Source organism: Cheilinus undulatus, linkage group 20, assembly GCF_018320785.1.
Source record: "Cheilinus undulatus linkage group 20, ASM1832078v1, whole genome shotgun sequence".
Classification (NCBI taxonomy): Eukaryota; Metazoa; Chordata; class Actinopteri; order Labriformes; family Labridae; genus Cheilinus; species Cheilinus undulatus.
In genome coordinates this window covers 17,494,186-17,513,778 of record NC_054884.1, presented here as the reverse complement: position 1 = coordinate 17,513,778, position 19,593 = coordinate 17,494,186, and the positions used below count along the sequence as shown (strand labels likewise).

General features: G+C 40.5%; 1 protein-coding gene across 2 annotated transcripts in view; it reads left to right on the top strand.

Annotated features, from left to right (window-relative positions):
* LOC121527857 (ankyrin repeat and fibronectin type-III domain-containing protein 1) overlaps positions 1-19,593 on the top strand; it is a 253,335-nt gene that overhangs the window by 50,162 nt on the left and 183,580 nt on the right. For both annotated transcript variants that reach the window (XM_041814870.1, XM_041814871.1), the window contains 2 exons: positions 8,442-8,623; positions 17,447-17,685. In XM_041814870.1, the coding sequence (XP_041670804.1) occupies positions 8,442-8,623; positions 17,447-17,685 (421 nt within the window). The remainder of the gene's footprint in view (positions 1-8,441; positions 8,624-17,446; positions 17,686-19,593) is intronic.

Genomic DNA, 19,593 nt, shown 5'->3' with positions numbered 1-19,593 from the left:
CCTCCCTCCCTCCCTCTTTTTTCCTTCACTTGTTTATTACCTCTTCTTTTCTCTCTCTCCTCTTCTCTCTGTCTTGTCCTCTGCCATTTTCCCCCCTTCCCTCTTTCTTTACCCCTTTTCGTCTCCTTTAGTTTCCTTTTCATGTTTTTGTAGACATGGTCGCCTAGCAACAGGTTTTTATGGTGAGCCAGGTCCAAATTGCTGGAGTGGTCTGGTCCGGCTGTTCGGCTTAGTGTGTTATCGTCATGACATGCTGGTGTGTGTGTGATAGAGTGTGTGATATTTTATCGTATGCCAAACGTGTTTCCATGCAGGTCAGTGTGGATGGCTGAGGAGTGAGAGACCTGCCTGTTTCTATTACCATCAAAGCGTGTGAGTGTATAGTTACTACCATCTCTCTGATTCTCAGTACAAAAAGCATTCTTCCTCTTCATCACACATGCGTCTCTGAATGAGCCTCTCTCCAGGCGTCTCTGATCTCAGGTCAAATATTCACTGCTCTAACGCCCGCCTCATCTGTCAGGGGAGCGTTTCATTGGCCGACAGCAGGCGTGCTGCACGTCAGTGCTTCACTTGTGGAGCCTGAGGAAATGCTGACCTAGAGCAGGCTGTCGACCCACCTGATATCTCCCCTGTGATAAATATCCCGCAGCCTGAAACATCCTGAGCCAGACATCCAGGATAGTTTTTAGAGAACTGAAGGATTTTTTTAAGCCTGGGCTGCAATGATGACTTGTGTCAAATACTTAATAAGGCTTATAATGTAATGCATTTATAGCACTTCTCATAAATTTTATGTGGTTAATGTCATTCAATTTTAGTCAAGCATGAAATGGTTTGGATATAATCCAATGCATGCAAAATAATTGAATAATTAGTTTTTTAATTTGACAATGTTTATGATTTTAAGGAGTAATCCATTGAGGGATGTGTGATACCTGGATTATTAAAAACAGGGTTGACACTAATTTAAGGGTTTAAAAAATAATTTATCTGATAGCAGATATCAGACTCAGACACTGATAGATTTCTTAAATTAATGTTGTTGCTTTTTGTCTTAATTAACAATTCTCCAGTCTGGGCCAAGGACACTAATTAATCAGCATTTTATAACTTGAATGAGTATTGCTGTAGTCATTTAAGACTTTATTACACTGTCTTTAATCAGGACAAATTCAATTAAAGAAGGTGACAAATCAACCTTTAAATTGGCCTTCTTTCATATATTTTTTTGACCTTAATACATTCGTTCAGTGTCATGCTTTTCTTAAAATAATGTTTTTTCTCTTTTAGATGAATCATTCCCAAGACAGGGAATTGTGACTAGTTCCAAGTGACACCAGACGGAACCAACTGTAAGATGCACTATTGTTAGTTAAAAAAAAAAAATGCACGAGGAAAACCTATAATACAGACCTTGAGCTTTATGATCCTTTTTTGCTGATGAATTGAACCTGTACTGAACTGTGACCTCTGTAAACCATTACAGCTCTACAGATAAGTTAAAGACACAATTAAATATGATGAATTGGCAACACTGGAGGAGAGTGCTTTTTAGCTCTCTACTGTAGCATTTTTCAGGACTACAGAAGGCCCCACTCTTGACTCTAAGGTAAAAGGTAAAAGTGCTCTGAATCCAGTGCTGTTTGCTGTTGCTTAGTATTACATTACTGTTCATATATACAACTAGACTAACGGACCTTTGAGTTTATGATAGTATGTAGGTCTGTTGGCCCAGCCTAAAACTCTACAAATTTGCTTGCACATAGGGCCAAAATGTACTGACTTTCTTTCTTTAAGCTGACAGATATTTTGCCGATGATATTGCACATCCCTCTCATGGTGGCATAACTGGGAGACAAAGTAATTGCTTTTCCATGCTGCCATTGAAGATGTTAACAGGTGTGTTACAGAGTTACTGGGTTGCTGGAGCCAGTGTTAGCTGCATGTGTGTGTGCATACTTGAGGGTGTGTCTATGTGAAGCTCCCACTGCATGTTCACATGCCGTGCTCTCTCGAGATTCAGCAACACTGTAATACAATATACAGTCATGGACAAAAGTATTGGTGCCCCTGGAATTTTTCCAGAAAATACACCATTTTTCCCAGAAATTGTTGCAATTACAAATGTTTTTGGTGTACAAATGCATATTTCCTTTATGTGCATTGGAACAACACAAAAAAGCAGAAGAAAAAAAGCCAGAATTGACATAATTTTACACAAAACTCAAAAAAATGGGCCAGACAAAATAGTTGGCACCCTCAACTTAATAATTGGTTGCACACCCTTGATAAAAAATAACTGAAATCAATCACTTCCTATAACCATCAACAAGCTTCTAACCCCTCTCAGCTGGAATTTTGGAGCACTCTTCTTTTGCAAACTGCTCCAAGTCTCTCAGATTTGAAGGGTGCAACTGCAATGTTTAGATCTCTCCATAGGTGTTCAGTGGGATTTAGATCCGGACTCATTGCTGGCCACTTCAGAACTCTCCAACGCTTTGTCTCCAACCATTTCTAGGTGCATTTTGAGGTATGTTTCGGATCATTTTCCTGCTGGAACACCATTGACCTCTGACGCAGACCCAGCTGTCTGACACTAGGCCTTACATTGCAGCCCAAAATTTTTTTGATAATCTCCATATTTCATGATTCCTGCACACAGTCAAGGCACCAAGTGCCAGAGGCAGCAAAATAACCCCAAAACATCTTTGAACCTCCACCATGTTTGACTGTAGGTACTGTGTTCTTGTCTTTGTAGGCCTTGTTCTGTTTTCTGTAAACAGTAAAATGACGTGCTTTTCCAAAAAGCTCTACCTTCGTCTCATCTGTCCACAAAATGTTCTCCCAGAAGGATTGAGGCTTTCTCAGGTACATTTTTGCAAACTCCAGTCTGGCTTTTTTTTTTTAATGTCTCTTTGTCAGTAGTGGGGTTCTCCTTGGTCTCCTGCCATAGCACTTCATCTCATTCAGATAACGACGTATGGTTCGAGCTGATACTTTTGCACCTTGAGTCTGCAGGACAGCCTGAATTTGTGTGGAAGTTGACTGAGGATGTTTATCCACCATTCCAACTATCTTGCGTTGCATCTTTTTTGTAAATTTTTGTCTTCCGTCCAGGTCCAGGGAGATTAGCCACAGTTCCATGAGTTATAAACATCTTGATTATATTACGCACAGTGGACAGAGGAATTTCAGGATCTCTGGAGATGGTCTTGTAACCTTGAGATTATTCATATTTTTCCACAATTTTGCTTCTTAACTCCTCAGGCAATACCCGGCTCTTCTTTCTGTTCTCCATGCTTGGTGTGACACACACAGGCACAACACAAAGGTTGAGTCACTTTTATACATTTTAACTGGTTTCAGGTGTCATTTCTAGATTGCCAGCACCTGTTACTGCCACAGGTGAGTTTAAATGAGCATCACATGCTTGAAATTAAATGATTTACCCACAGTTTTAAAAGGGTGCCAGAAATTTTGTCTGGCCCATTTTTGAATTTTGTATAAAATTATGTCAATTTTGTCTTTTTTCTACTGTTTTTTTTCCTGATGTGCCAATGCACATAAATGAAATGACCTTGTATACTAAAAACATTTGTAATTGCAACAGTTTCTGGGAGAAGTTGTATATTTTATGGAGAAATTCCAGGGGTGCCAATACTTTCATCCATGACTGTGAAATCGCTGACTGGAACGCCAATATTACACTGCTAATGATTGAATATGAATGTACAGATATGACAACTGAGTTTTTTATGGTGCCTTTGCACTCTGAAAAGGTTGATCTCTTTAAATCAGTCTGGCTTTTATTTCTAAAATACTCTATTTCAAAATGTTTGACTCAGCTTGTGTGTCCTTAGCTGACTTTTTAGCCTGGGTTGATGTGTACTGTTCCCACATTTGTCGTGTGGGAGTCTTGAGGCCAGACAGCTTCCTTCTCTGACCCCGATTTCTGAAATGTTGGCCACGTCTCATTGAATTTGATCACATCAGGCTGGCAATGAAAGGGACTCTGTGCTGGAGAGGTTTTTTCCTGTACATGAAACACACAGATTTGAAGTAAAATGTGTTTTTTTCCCCCCTTTTTTGCATTATTTATGAAACAGAAACAATCTTTGTATTTTTTGAAACATGTCATGGAAAAGAAGTCTCTAAAATCAGGTGAAAAGTGCTAAGGAAGAAAAAAAGCAGCTTGATTCATCTACAACTTCTTGTCATTGTTATTCGCAGATTGTTTGACTGTGTTGTGACTTTGTTCCCAAATTGCTGTTAATCCGATCTTGCGATTGTTGTCATTGATTGGAGTCCCACTGGACTGTGTGTGTGTAATCAACTTCTATCAAAGAAAGCAATTTCTCCTGGTTGTGTTTCAAATGGCCTTCAGCTTGATTATACTGAGGTGGAAGCAATTTCACTATTGATCAGACAGCAGCTCTCTTGTTGCTCATTAACGGTGCCCTGTGCGTTTGTGTGCGCCTGTATGTGTGTAGTGGTGGTATTTTATGGCACAGAGAAAGCTTTGACATGAAATATCCAGGGTTATCTCCTGTAAAAGCAGTATAAAAGAACAACATGCATACATATTGACTGAAATAACCCTTATTGTCTAAGTGGAAGATCCATCCAAAGTCATCATTTAAAACAGTTTGTCCTACATGTGCAATCTTTTTGTTTATTTATCAGAACAAAAACCATTTATTGCTAAATGTCATTCCAAAGTTCCATACAACTACTTAAACACTTAAGGTAAACATGCGTGGAAACAGGATTCCTTTGCATTGTTTTCTTTATTTTTTTTTTTCACAAAACTGAAAAAACTAAGCGCACAGAGTTTTGACAACAGTGTCAAAGAGACTACCAAGAAAATCAGAAGTCAACTTTTGAAACGTAGCAACAACAAATGCTGGTTGGAAGTGCTCTGAATCTGAGGTTGTGACTGCTGCCAGTGCAAAAAGTGACGGCTGTAGGCACAGGCCCTTGTAGGGTTTATACAGAATGACATAACATTTACACCCTAATCAATCCATTATAAAGAGGGATGTAACAGTTTTCAAAACACAGGATAAGATATCCTTTGTGCAAGCAAGTGCAAAAGTTCATTGGTGAATGGTTGAGAAGAAGCTTCTGGGTAGGTTGATTTGGGAATTGAATTTTGGGACGCATCATCAGTAGTGTTCCTCTGGCTCATCGGGTGTTTCGGCCCTTTCACACTATACACCCTCACCAGAGGTGACCAGCTGCAGGGTGATCAGTCCTGAGCCTGCGTCCCATGCCCAATTGTTCATGAGTTGCATTGATGTTAAGTAGTGTATCTCATGGGGCTATGCAAGGCAGGGATATCCTGTTCCTTGAGTCAAGCCTAGGCTGACTGCATACCTCCCGGCTTGCTACTTGGGGCCCCAGCAGGGGTCGTTCCTCTTTATCCAGAGCCACTGGCTGCTTCTCTCCGCTGCCTCTGATGCAGACTTGATGGCTACACGCTGGCTCTGGCCCCTGACTCCCAGGTCTCTCAGCAGCTTGGTGGTAGATGTTGCCACAAACCCTCTGCATCCAACCTCCACTGGGCGGACTTCCATGTCCCAGCCACGATGTTGTTCCTCAGCAGCTAGTTCAGCATAGCGCTGGTGTTTCCGCTCATATGCTTTGTCCACGGAATCCTCCCAGGGTACGGTGAGCTCGATGATGAAGGCCTTCTTAAGAGAAGGGGACCAGAGCACGACATCGGGTCTTAAGTGGTGGTGGCAATCTCTGGAGGAAACCACAGTTGTTGGCCAACATCCACCTTCAGTTTCCAGTGTCGTGATAAGCACAGCTGGCCTCTCTGCAATGGTACTGAGGTGCTCTTTTTGCCTTTGGCCCCTTCACAGACAAAAGCAGTTGTCCACGGGGGGTTGGATACTGGCAGTGGCAAGGAGTTGATGGCAATTCACTTGCCCTCAAGGGTGACCGCAAGGCTCTTCAGGACTTGGTTGTGGTGCCAGGTGTACCGCCCTTGAGTGAGACTGATTTTACACCCTGTTAATATGTGCCGGAGGGAGGCTGGCTTGGCGCAGAGGGAACAGCCTGGATCCTTACCAAACCCCTGATGAAGATTGGTTGGTGTTGGTAGGACGTCGTAAGTCGCTCTGATGGAGAAGCTCAAACTCCGTGCTTCCATGGCCCACACTTCCCTCCAGCTGAGCCTCCTCCATTCCACACCGTCCCACCGTGTCCATTGACCCTGTTTGCCAAGGGAGACTGCTTTGGCCCACCTTGCAGCCTCCTGCTGACAGTGTCTTTCCTCTACCACCATTGTCCTCCCTGCTGGTGCAGTGGCCTTACTCCAAGCTGGGTGATTAGTAGTTAAGCCAAGGCCACCTCTCCCATGCTGAACGTTCCCCACAATGTCAGCATGTCTGAGGGCTGATGTCGGTTCATCCACTGCTGTTGCAGGTGTCCATTTGCGCCCAGTAGCCAAGGTTGGTGCGTTGTTCCTCACCACCATGTCTTGAGACTGGTTCAGTGTCATCTGCAGTCGTGCTTTTGCACACTTGAACTCCTCTGTGAGACTGGTGAGGGGCAATTTGAGGACACCATCTCCGTAAAGGCCTGTGGTGGTGAGGCATCGAGGAACTCCGAGCCACTTCTTGATGTAAGCTGTGATGCCTCTTTCCATTTTCTCTACTGTCGAGATGGGAACCTCGTAGACTGCCAGGGGCCACAACACCCGGGGTAGGAGGCCGAATTGGAAGCACGAGGCCTTTAACTTCCCAGGTAGTTGGGTGTTGTTGATGGACTGTAGATCAGCGCTGATGTCCTTGCATAGCTGTTTCAGGTGGTCTCTGTCCTTCAGGCTTGCATCATAGCGCCTTCCGAGGCTTTTGACAGGCTGTTCAGACACTGTGGGGATTGGATCATCTCCGATGAAGATGAAGTTAGTTCCAGCTTCTTCTCCACTGTGCCTCGAAGTTGACCAAGAGTCAGGCTCAGGTCAGCATTCACCATTTCCCACAGCTTCTTGTCTGAGAAGCTGTGGGAACAGAGTAAATCTCTGATTACAAGGCAAAAAAGGTCAGCAAATATGCTTGTATGGCTATAAACAGGCCCAACCTAGAGAATTGGCCCTCCCCAGTTGTGATTTTAGTTGAAATCAATGCCTATGTGTTGGATCAGTAGCATTGGTGCTAGCTTTCAGGTCAACAGTAATCTTACTTTTGGGGCTTTAAAGTCAAGCTATTAATGGGTTCTAATGTAGGATTTATTGATTCATCATAAGTTTTATCCATTTTCACCACTTTTTACACCACTTTTTGCCACTTCTTTTGCCAATTTTAACCAATTCGGTCACTTTTTGCAATTTTTTTTTTTTTTACTTTTCACTCCTGTTTTCCACTTTAACAGCCACTGCCACTTATCACACAATTTTGTCACTTTTAACTCAATTTTGTTATTTTATTTGCACCTTCCGTTTGCCACTTCATCCAATTTTTGCCATTTATCAATGTTTGTTGCCACTTTTTGCCACTCCTTTTTGCCATCTTTAATAATTTTTTTTCACTCACCTATTTCCCACTCCTCCCAATTTTTTCCCTTTTTTTTCCAATTTCAGACACTGCCAATTTGAACAAAATTTTGTCACTTTCAGCCCGTTTTTGTCGTTTTTGCCACTCCCTTTTGCCAATTTAACCAATGTTGGCCAATTTTCACCCATGTTAAGCCTTTTTTTCAGTTATTTAATTATATTTCATTAAAGTTGTCTCAGTTTCTTAACTTTATTTACTGGCATCTTGACATGTGTGCATATTTATGGCCTAGCTATGAAGTCTGACATTACTTTCCTGATTGTTTAGTTTAGTGTGCCCATCTACATTGTTAACATTAACAAAAAATGATGTCATTCACTTTTAAGAAAAGGGGGCTTCATTTTTTTTAAACGCTATAGGTTAAGGTTGAAAATAAAATATCTCTATCATGGATTAACTTTACAATGGATCATGATTTTGCTCACCTCCATTGGCCCCTTGTCTGGCAGGACCCCTGAAAGCTCTCCCCTTTGTGCCCCCTTATGGGCAGCCTTAGCTATAAATATATGTGGATGCTTGTTTAGGGCAATTCGATGTGTGGGAAACTTGGACTAATTGATTTAAAGACCATTCATTTGTTGGAGTTGGAGCGTGACAATTTAGATGACCCAATTTCTAAATTACTGGAAGTGTGCATTGTTAGTGTTAATTTTGCATTTTATATTTGCAAAACAAGTTGTCATAATGTCTCCTATGGGAAAATACATACCAGTGGTAGGCCAAAGTCTTCTTGATAATATTGATCAACAGATTTACTAATCGGGCTCTTTATCTACAAAACAGATATGCTCAAATGAGGCTTTTATTTTGATAGGTAAAGGAAGTTCTTAATCCCACTGGTCGATGCATAATCGTCTGTTTCTGTCATCCACTCAGGTCACTGGAGAGAAAGCTGCAGAGACCCCTTCTGGCCAAGTCCCGCACTCTTCCCAGCATCCCCCAGTCCCCCACAGTCTCCAGGGTCCACCACTCTGATCTCATTGGTGGGAGTCCTCCTCGCAGGAAGAACCCGCCCACCACTAGCAGCCACCCAAAGGCCTGCACCCTGCCGCCTGCAGGTAAAGATAAAACCGAAGCTGACACATGCTGAACTGTTTGAGTTTGCTTTGGGATTCAGTTTTGTTTGTTTATCAAAACAGGAGGCGACCTTGCAGAACGGAGTGCATCTGTGTTATTCTCTCTCTCTGCTCTGTTTGTTCATTTGTTCACATAATAACGCTGACAAATCTGACTTTGACAAAGCCTGAGTGCATTCCCCTAAATGAACGTCAGTACACGGTTTTGACTTTTAGCTCAGTTACAAACAGTCACTTTTTGTCTCCTATTTGTTAGATTCCTTACCCTGCGGGAAGAGAACAGCCATTTCTTTGACCTTCTAATTCATTATTTTTTATTCCTCTTGAATTGAGGTGGGGCCAAATATTGATGCATACTTTCAAAAGCGGATTATGTTTGGATATTCAAACTAAAGCACAAAAACTATTCCTCATCCTATGCATGCTAACAGTTTTGACAGTAAATGGAAATTGTTTAAAGAAGAATTTGTCCGATGTGATATAATTGTTATCATGTAGAATGGTATCTTATTTTATCATTTCCAATTGCATTGTATCAACATTGTATTCAATCATACTGTTAGCATCTTATGTTATTGAATAGAGCACATCATACCATAACAGTAGGATTCTGTCATGCCACTTCTTTTTAACTATCGACCAGAGAAATGGAGATGCAAGAGATTTAGATCTTCCTAGATGTGCCCAACATTTCATTTTCCTCTTAAACTTCAACAAGTGCTTTTCATCTTGGATGTTTTATTCCCCTGTAAGGACGCACTGTTTTTCTCTTTTGTTTATAAATCAAACACCGTTCCTTCACCTGAGAGGGGAAAGTTGTCACAGTGAATTCTGATGCTGCAAACTGCTGTCAGAGATACAGCTTTCATCTTATGGATGGATGAAATGCTTTTTTCACGGATGAAAATATTAATAGTCTGTGAAAAATGTTGTGAAAGGAGCTTCAGCTGTTGGCAGCTGTGATTTTTTTCAGATCAAAAGGAGCTTTTCACTAATGACAAAGCAAAGTAATTACATTAAATTGATGAATTTACATTTATTAAGTAGCAAATGAGACAAGAATGTGTCAAATATTCATCAAAGTAGTTTTTAATCTAACATTAAGGCTTAAGCTCACTCTTAAACAGTCTAAGAAGTGACCTACATACAGCAAGTTTTAATACATTCATAATGTAATTTCTCAGTGGATGATTAAACACCACTTGATTCAGCTTCTAGCAGCTCTTACAATTTTCCAAAGTGGGTCATTTGTAAAGTAATCTCCTCTCTAGCCCTTTAACACTGTATCCGAGACATGGACAGACTCCAAATTCACCAGAAAAGCCGACAGCTGTGGAACGAGAGCAGGACGTGCTTCATTCCTTCTTGCTCACATGGCCTGACAGACGTAAACAAAGTCAGCAGCAGTGTGTCGCCAATGATTGACATCATTTGACTCAACTCGATCAAAGCTTTCAGACACCAGCAGATTGAGGAGATTTAGCACATTTCAAAGGAAAACGCTGTGTCATTATCATCCTAACTTGGGATGTTTTATACAAGAGAGGTTTCACACGCACCCTCAGACCTCCTCTTCCTGACACTGCACTCTGTGGAGAAATGTGTGACTCTACAAAGACAACAAAGAAACAGCAAACATCAGAAACAAAGGACTTATAAGAATGAGGCAAAGTTTTCAGCTGGAAGTTGACCAAAGTCCCGGGGGATTCGCACAGACAGATAGACAGCAACACAGGAAGTACAAACTCAGAGGAAACAAAAAAAGCAAGTCTTCAAAAAATAATGACACAACATAATCACTAAGAAACTCTTCATTTATGTAAGCCACATATCCAGTCAACACTGGTAGAAAAGTACTGACTGATTTGTCTTTACAACATTTACAGTGGCTTGCAAAAGTATTCCTACCCCTTGAACCTTTACACATTTTCTTCACGTTACAACCACAAATGTAAATATATTTTATCGGGATTTTGCGTGAAAGAAGAACACAAAGTGGCACATAATTGTGAAGTGGAAGGAAAATTATACATGGCTTTCAAAATTTTTTACAAATGAAAATCTGAAAAGGGTGGTGTGCAAAGGTATTCAGCCCCCTGGAGTCTGATACCCTTGAATAAAATCCAGTGCAACAAATTGCCTTCAGAAGTCACCAAATTAGTAAATAGAATCTACCTGTGTGTAATCTAATCTCAGTATAAATACAGCAGTTCTGTGAAGGCCTCAGACGTATGTTAGAGAACATCAGTGAACAAACAGCACCATGAAGACCAAGGAACACACCAGTCAGGTCAGGGTTGTTGTGAAGAAATTTAAATCAGGGTTAGGTTATAAAAAATATCCATAGCTTTGAACACCTCACAGAGCTCTGTTCAATCCATCATCTGAAAATGGAAAGAGCATGGCACAACTACAAACGTTCCGAGAAATGGACGTCCACCTGAACTTACAAGGAGAGCATTGATCAGAGAAGCAACAAAGAGGCCCATGGTAACTCTGGAGGAGCTGCAGAGATCCACAGCTCAGGTGGGAGAATCTGTCCACAGGACAGCTATTAATTGTGCACTCCACAAATGTGGCATTTATGGAAGAGTAGCAAGAAGAAAGCCATTGTTGAAAAAAAGCCATGAGGAGTCTCATTTGGGGTTTGCCAAAAGCCATGTGGGGTACACACCAGACATGTGGAAGAAGATGCTTTGGTCAGATGAGACCAAAATTGAACTTTGTGGTCTAAATGCAAGGCGCTATGTGTGGCGAAAACCTAACACTACACATCACCCAAAACACACCATCCCCACGGTGAAATTTGTGGGTGGCAGCATCATGCTGTGGGGATGCTTTTCTTCAGCCGGGACAGGGAAGCTAGTCAGAGTTGATGGGAAAATGGATAGAGCCAAACACGAGAGGTTCACCTTCCAGCAGGACAATGGCCCTGAACATACAGCCAAAGCTACAGTGGGATGGTTTAATTGAAGCATATTCATGGATTAGAATGGCCCAGTCAAAGTCCAGACCTAAATCCCATTGAGGATCTATGGAGTGACTTGAAAATTGCTGTTCACAGACGTGCTCCATCAAATCTGACTGACCTTGAGCTATTTTGCAAAGAGGAGTGGGCAAAAATTTAAGTCTCTAGATGTGCAAAGTTGGTAGAGAAATACCCCAAAAGACTTGCAGCTGTAATTGCAGTGAAAGGTGGCTCTAGAAAGTATTGACTCCAGGAGGTCTGAATAGTTTAGCACACCACACCTTTCAGATTTTTATTTGTAAAAAGTTTGAAAGCCATTTGTTAATTTTCCTTCAACAATTATGCACCACTTTATGTTGATCTATCACATGAAATCCCAATAAAACATATTTACGTTTGTGGTTGTTACGTGAAGAAATGTGGAAAAATTCAAGGGGTAGGAATTAGAGCCCAACCGATATGGGATTTTTGGGGCCAATGCCGATACCGATATTGGGGGCTAAAAAAAAAAAAAAAGACAATATCCGATATATTGACCGATAACCGATATATTGGCTGATATATGAAATGAGAACATTGATATACACAGAATATATACTGTACATGAACACAAATGTGGACATGTGAATTAACAATTTAATTTATCTTTGTTTATTTCACAAAGATGCAACTTAGACGACGTTAAAACGCTGTATAATAGTCTTACACTGTGGCTGTCGACCATATTAGACAGGAATATAATAAATGGAGAGCCATATTTACATCGTTGTGGCAAATATGCACATAGAATATGTTCACAATGTTTTCTTGATAACCCTGAGGAAGGCCTCAAGTTTAAATGTGCCTATTTTATAAAGTTGTAATCTAAAGATCTACTATTAGTGAAACTTTCTGTCTCCACACTGGTAGGATATGCCACAGGAAAAATAAACACAGTTTGAATGCTTTTCTGGTTTGTGCTTTTCAAAGTAAAGCCCGGTTTAGCATTTCTATAGAGAAACTCCATTCACTTGTACAGAATGCTTTTATTTTGAATCGTTCCCGACAAACTTCCTCTGTACACTGAATCAAGTTGCTTTTAGCAGGGTCTATTGAGGTAAAACTTAAGAAGAAGGACAGGGCTTTGAGAGCAGGGAGATGCAGCTGACATGCAGAAAACTCGCGCCCTGTGTGAAAGCTGCACCGGCACGACCCAAAGCTGACGTGCACGGCACACGCAAGCAGCAAAACAAGCCGAGCGAGTCCAACTGCAGCAGGGACTTCTGCACGAGGACTTGGCTGCCTGTGAGTGCTTAGGGACAGGGAGGGACCCACAGCAGCAGCCGCTGCTCACTGAGAAGAGCAACAATGATGCATGCTTCACGTCAGAGTCTCCAGAACTCTCCAATAACACCAGAAAAGGTCACTAGATTTGTCGCTAGTTGCTTTTTTGAACAAGAGTCACTTGAGGGGTCTGAAAACTCGTTCATATATCGACAAAGTTGCTAAGTTGGCAACACTGTGGTGGTGAGCTGCTGCTAAACTCTGTGTTTGAGGGGGAGGGGCCAGGCTCGGGCTGAGTTCAGCAGGGACACACATAGCGACAGGGGCAGAAACAAAATCCCAGCGCAGCAAAAAAGTTAATATAATGGCTACATATTGGCCGATGTTGATTAATCTGTGATACCACAGATCCACTAGATCCACTAGTGAATGCCACTAGATCAATTTTTGAGAAATGTTGGTGTTTGATTCTCATCTGAACAGCTTGGTTCCATCAATAAATGCTGTTTTTTCTTACCCTGTCCCAGCGCCCTGTCTGATAAGAATATGGAGAACATTCAGTTTTTAATCAATCCACTTTGTTAAAAGAGCACCAAGCCAACCCAAACCCTCACAGCTCTAATCCATTTCATCTCTGCAATTTTACTTTTAATTGTCCAGGACTTAAAGAAGTAGTGAACACTTCAGCTTTTTTTTTTCAGCTGTACAGTTGAGTATCTGACAGAACTATGATAGAACACATCAATGCTGCTGTTATTTCTGACATTTGCACCAAACAGATAAAAATCTGCATTTTACATCTTTTAATTTGCTCAAACGGACATCTGCCTTGAAAAATCTTTTCTGAAAAAGTGGGGGGAGGGGGAGGAATCTTGCTGTGGCGCGGTTCGAAACAACTGGGCCTAATGTGACAGCACCCTTAGTAACACTGGTGCTGGAGCCAACGGACGGGAAAGGTAGTGCACAGGACCAACACGGTCCGCCACCACTCCACAGCCTGCTTCGGGGGACTCTGGAGGGAAAATGTCCTCCACCTTAAAGATCGCTCTGAGACAGCAGTGCTGCGGGACTCTGTGTTACTTTCTGGCAATGGGAGTCACTGTCACTTCTGCCTTCATCTGGAAAACCCCATCCTCTAAAAAAGAACAACAAAAAACATCCTATCCTCCCCCCTCCTCTCAGTACCAAACTGCCCTCTTTCTGTGCATTCTTTGAAATCCTGAAGTGGGCGGAGGTAGCTCTGAGCTGGGGGTTCACTTACACTTTAATGACAATGTGGAGTAGCGCTTCATTTCGCCCAGCAACTCCACTCTGTGTCCTCACTTCACCTCTCTGACTCAGATTGTCTGCGTCTGTCTCTCCGCCTGTTTCCCCGTGCCCTACTGCGGCTCTGATGCAAATATCAGATTGTGAGAGACTTCAGTCTCACGTGGCCTCCTTGTTGCCTAGCAACCACTGTCATCCACCATGATTAGGAGGCTACCTCTCATTCTCCTTGATTTTGCATTAGAGGGGTGACAACCTATTTTTTTTTATTCAATTTGTTTACAGGTAAAGCTCATTCACAGATTCCTGCATCAAGCTCCTATATGAGTGACAGGTAGTTGCTTTGGGAGTTGCTCCCTTGTCATTTTGATGCAGCGCTATCTGGCACAGCTTTGAACAGCAGATGTGTTTTGGCTCCTGCTCTGACAGCGGAACTGAGAATGTAATATTTCACACTCTGAAGATCATTCATAAGCACGCTGAAGCTGTTAGCGCTAAACAACCTGCTGTGGAAATCTTTGAATGAGGGATTTTATTACAGGGCAGTAAATTAAAATTACTATTAAGTTAATAATACTTGGAGTCTACGATAGTTAAATAGCAAGTCTGTTTACTTTTACTGGCAGGTAAAAGAAGAAGGAAAAATCTAGGCTGACTGTAAAAAGAACCTGATGTTAGTCCCTGATTGATTGACAGATTTCTTTCAATTAGCAGAAGCTGAAAATTCTGTCCTATTTTTATCAAACTGTATTGTTTCCCATAATTTGGGCAAAAAGTATGAATTTAGTAGAGGAACTAAAATGTAAGAAACATGTCACCGTGAAATAAATTCAGCCAATAAATGAATAAAATAATTCTGAAGAACCAACCATGAAGGATGATGGTAACACAGTTTTAAACACAAGACTCTTAGGACCACTTTAAGGAAAATGTACAGAGTTTTAATATCACTGTTATATAAATTTCTACTTCTGCTTAAGTAAGTGGAATTAAGATGGCCTTAACTAATGTAAAATGCTCGATTTGATGTTTACACATTTAACCCTCAGGCATCACTGGGGACATTTTGTCCATTTGGGCAAATTTTTCCTCTCTATCTGCTCACCATTTTGGATGTGTTAGTGCAAATGGTCCAGTGTTTTGTAACAAAGTTTCTTTCTTGGCAAATTTTCGAATTCAAATTTCAATTGCTCTAATAGGTAAGGGGAACACTGTGAAACAAATTTACTACCCTTTAAAGGGACTATATGTAACTTTTAGAAAAAAATCAGTGTAGCGACACCACTGGCCGTTTGGCAAATTACAACAGTATTGTGTTCCTTGTTCACGGCGTTGAAATACTTGCGCATTAATGAGCCTCAGTGATTTACTGGCAACATGTGTACAGAGGAGGTAAGTAAAGTGACAAAATAAAACACTAAATGAGCAGCATGACATGAGTGTTGTATGGATAGCATCTTCGTAAGCAAGCTAATGTAATTTAGCATCTATTTATAGAACATAAAACACTACATTGTATTTCATGGCCTGAAGTCCACTTCCAAAAAACTGCTATAAAAACTTGACAGATTAATATTTTTTTGTGCTTTTTTTTCTGCATAAATCTTTTAAACAACTTCAGCTGTGCTCAAAACTACCAAACAGTCATTTTGAGGATTTAACCCTTTAAATGCCAGTTTGATTACTTAAATTCAATGTTGTTTTATGAAAAAAAAGAAAAAAAAAGGTGATATCTTCTTTAAACCAAATGTTGGATGGCTGGGGCATTATCTCTGAATCCATCTTGGATATGTCAGTGATTAGCCAAAATATTGACGTTGATGCATTTTTAGTTTCATGTAGCATCAGATTTAAAATTTACCACGCTTTCGAGTCATTAAGGACAGAAACGCCCACTTCCAAAAACGGCAATAAAATTGTATGCTTTAATATTTTTTTCCGGTTTTTTTAGGTAAAATCTTTTGATCAACTTCAATTTTGATCAAAACAATCAAATATTGAATAATTTTCAGGATTTTAACCCTTCAAATGTCAGTTTGACTACAGGATGGTAATATCTTTTCTAAAAAACTCACAAAACATTATTTTCCAGATAACTAATGTTTGGGTATGGGGGGTGTTTTTTAAAATCAGTCCTGGGTATGTCAAAGATTAAGCCAAAATATTGACTTTGATGTATTATAAGTTTTTGTGTAGCATCAGATTTAAAATGTACTACCCTTTCAAGTCACTTGTAAACAAAAATGTCCTACTGACTCCCATTTAAACCACATTTTTTGATCTTATAGCCATTGCATGATATAATCATGCATTCTGTAATGTTATGGATTCATTTTTTAGAAGAAATAATAAAATTTGTTACTGTTTTTACTGTTCATCACTAAAATCAGCCATTTCCCCATTATAGGCCTATGCGTGCAATGCCTGCCATTTCATCAGTTTTTGCACTCGTGTAATTGGGCTTATTAGGCTATCTGAAGATAGTGTTTGCATGTGTGCATTTGTGTCTGCGTGTGTGCATGTGGGTGTACACATATGTATGCTTATGTTTAAGGAAAATATCACATTTCTTTGCTTTTCATAAAAACAACATTGACTTTAAGTAATCAAACTGGCATTTAAAGGGTTAAAATCCTCAAAATGATTGAATGTTTGGTAGTTTTGAGCACAGTTGAGGTTGTTTAAGAGATTTATGCAAAAAAAGCAGAAAAAAAATATTAATATGTTAAAGTTGTGCTTTTCTATGCTGTAAATGACCAAACTTTGGCCTTTCCCTTGATAACCAAAGTTTGTGTTAGATACCCAGCATGCAAAGAGTGCTGTGGATGATTGACAGACTCGTGAGTGACTTATAGGTGCTCTCCGTCCCCCGTCACATGCTGACAAGACGTCTGTCGTCTGACAAACACTGAATTCAGAGCGATGGAAGTCGAATGTGATTAGTGCAGCTGAGCAATGTCTGATGGAACTCATCCATCTTTGCTGTAAAGTTCAGCCTTCATGTCAGAGCTGCAGATAATAAAAGTGCTGCTGCAAATGTGTTCCTTCCTCTGCATTATACATGATTTCCATCAAGCCTATTGAATCATAATAAGGTTGTTAAAGAGTCTTGGTGAGAATAATAGCCCAGTGTTAAACACTTCACCTTTAAAGGGAGCTTAATTTCATTCAGGAAATATTTATAGATGCAATCAGCGCATACCAGTCAGGAAATTTACATAGCGTATGTTCTGTAATTATGCTAGAGAAACAAACATTTATCTTCTGTCTGATATGTCATGTTGTCTCTTTCTTCTTCTCTCATCCAGGTGAGCTGTGGCGTTTGGAGGATGACATGGAGGGCGAAGACGAGCCCCAGCATGGATTGTGCACCGAGGCACGCCCTCGTTCCCAGTCGCCATTTTCCCACTTCAGAGCACGAGCTGCTTACCTCCGCAAGAGCGTCTCGGCAGACGATCACCTAGACCTGGGCTCTGAGAACAGTCCTGTGATGGCAGTGGAGGGCAAACCAAACCGGGGCAACAAGGGGAAGCTGAAGAGGAAGTTTGTAAGTACCAGTTTGTTTAAAAAGACAAAGTCGTTCATGGCTTAATCACAATTATGGAACATTACAAACATTTTGGGAGATGTGCCGCTGCATTGTTTTCCTTCTTGTCTATACTATCACATGTCTACAACAGAACTGGCACACTCTTGACCTCACGCTGTTTGCAACAATAACCACAACCTTTTATTATACATGATTCCATTGAAATAGACACAACAGATGATTGGCTTGCTCCTGACTTTTTGCTCTTTTTTCTAACCTTACCTCATTTCTTACCTAAAAACTAGAACCACAATAAGCGAACTAAAGCTGATAAAGAGACGGACTGCAGCTAAAAACAATCAGCCTCTGCCTTAATGTAACATGTCCACCTATCCACTTTGCTTTTAATCTATTTCCTTAATTAGTGAAGTCCCTTGTAAAGCTGCCTGTTTGTGTTCTTGTTTGCAGCCAAGCTGAGCTTTGCTTTTAATAGTTAGAACCAGACATACGGATGAACAGCCATCCCATGCAGATTTTCTTGGCTTTTAAGGAAGGGGAAAAGAAGATGCAGAAATAGAGAGATAAACACCCCATTATAAGATGCAACAATAAGACATGGAACAATATGACAAGACTCCACAGCCTACCATGCCATACAATACTGTCACGTCACGCCACGTCATGTCACGTTATGTCACGTCATGTCACGTCACGTCATGTCTCTTTATCAAGAATGTCCTGGCAAAGAATTTGGAGTATATGTAACAAAGTTTCTGACATCAATATGCAGTTGTACAAACAAAATATCCAACATGTGAACATGTTGGAATACAAGAAATAACACCTCTGAGTTAATCTGACACACCAGAGAGACTGTTTCATATATCCATTGCATTCATTTGGAAAACCTCCCATACAAAGCATCTGAGAAGGGCAGTACTTTTCAAAAACATCTTTGAAGGTGGTTGGACGATCATTCTGACTCTCACATTATGAGCAAATTAAAGTGACAAGACAAAATGAGGTAGTCGGCTCATGTAGTAACCTTAGCTTGACAGGCAGGTGCTGCTGTAGTTAATGAACAGTGGAGGTTGTTGGTGGATAAAACTCATTTTATGGCCGGTCACGAAAAGAGCAAAAAACCTCATCTCTGTCAAGAGGAACTTTCAGTGAGGCTCTTTGCTCTTGTTTTAATGAAGAAATGTGGCACAGTTCTGATAAAATTGCGACTATACTAAAGCTACGTTGGAGCTAATTGCTACACCAGTGGCAGCCATGACTATCAGCTTCCAGTACAACTAAACCCTGCCTGTAGCTACTGCCTCATTCCCAAAAATGACTCATATAAACTCTGCAAGATGGATTTGTCAGCTGACAGATATGGAATCTGGTTCTAATTATGACACCATACAAGACGATACAGTATGAAATGATACCATTTGATATGATACGGTGTAATGCAAAAGGATGCTCTGCAATGAGATGTCATGTTAAAATAGATTCTTATACAATATCTGCCAAAATGGCATAAAACAAAACCACATGAAATAATATGATTAACTTTTATTTGATTTGATACTGTGTGATACAATCTGATAGGATAGTATAGAATACACCATGATAAGGTATGATACAACACCTTTTGGTATGATGAGATGCAGTGTATGGTACAGTGCAGTGTGATACAGTGTATTACAAATATTATATAGTACCATATGGTATGATAGGGCATAATAATGGGACACTACCCAGTAGGATATGATATGAAACAAAAATTCATCGGATATGATACAATACAAAATAGTAGGTTTCAGTAGTGAATAAGACTGACATGACTTTAGTTAAACAAAGAGCAGAGAAGAACTTGAGTCTTTTTTATGCATATTTCCATTTATTTCTCTTCCTTCTAACCTATTTTGGAGTCCT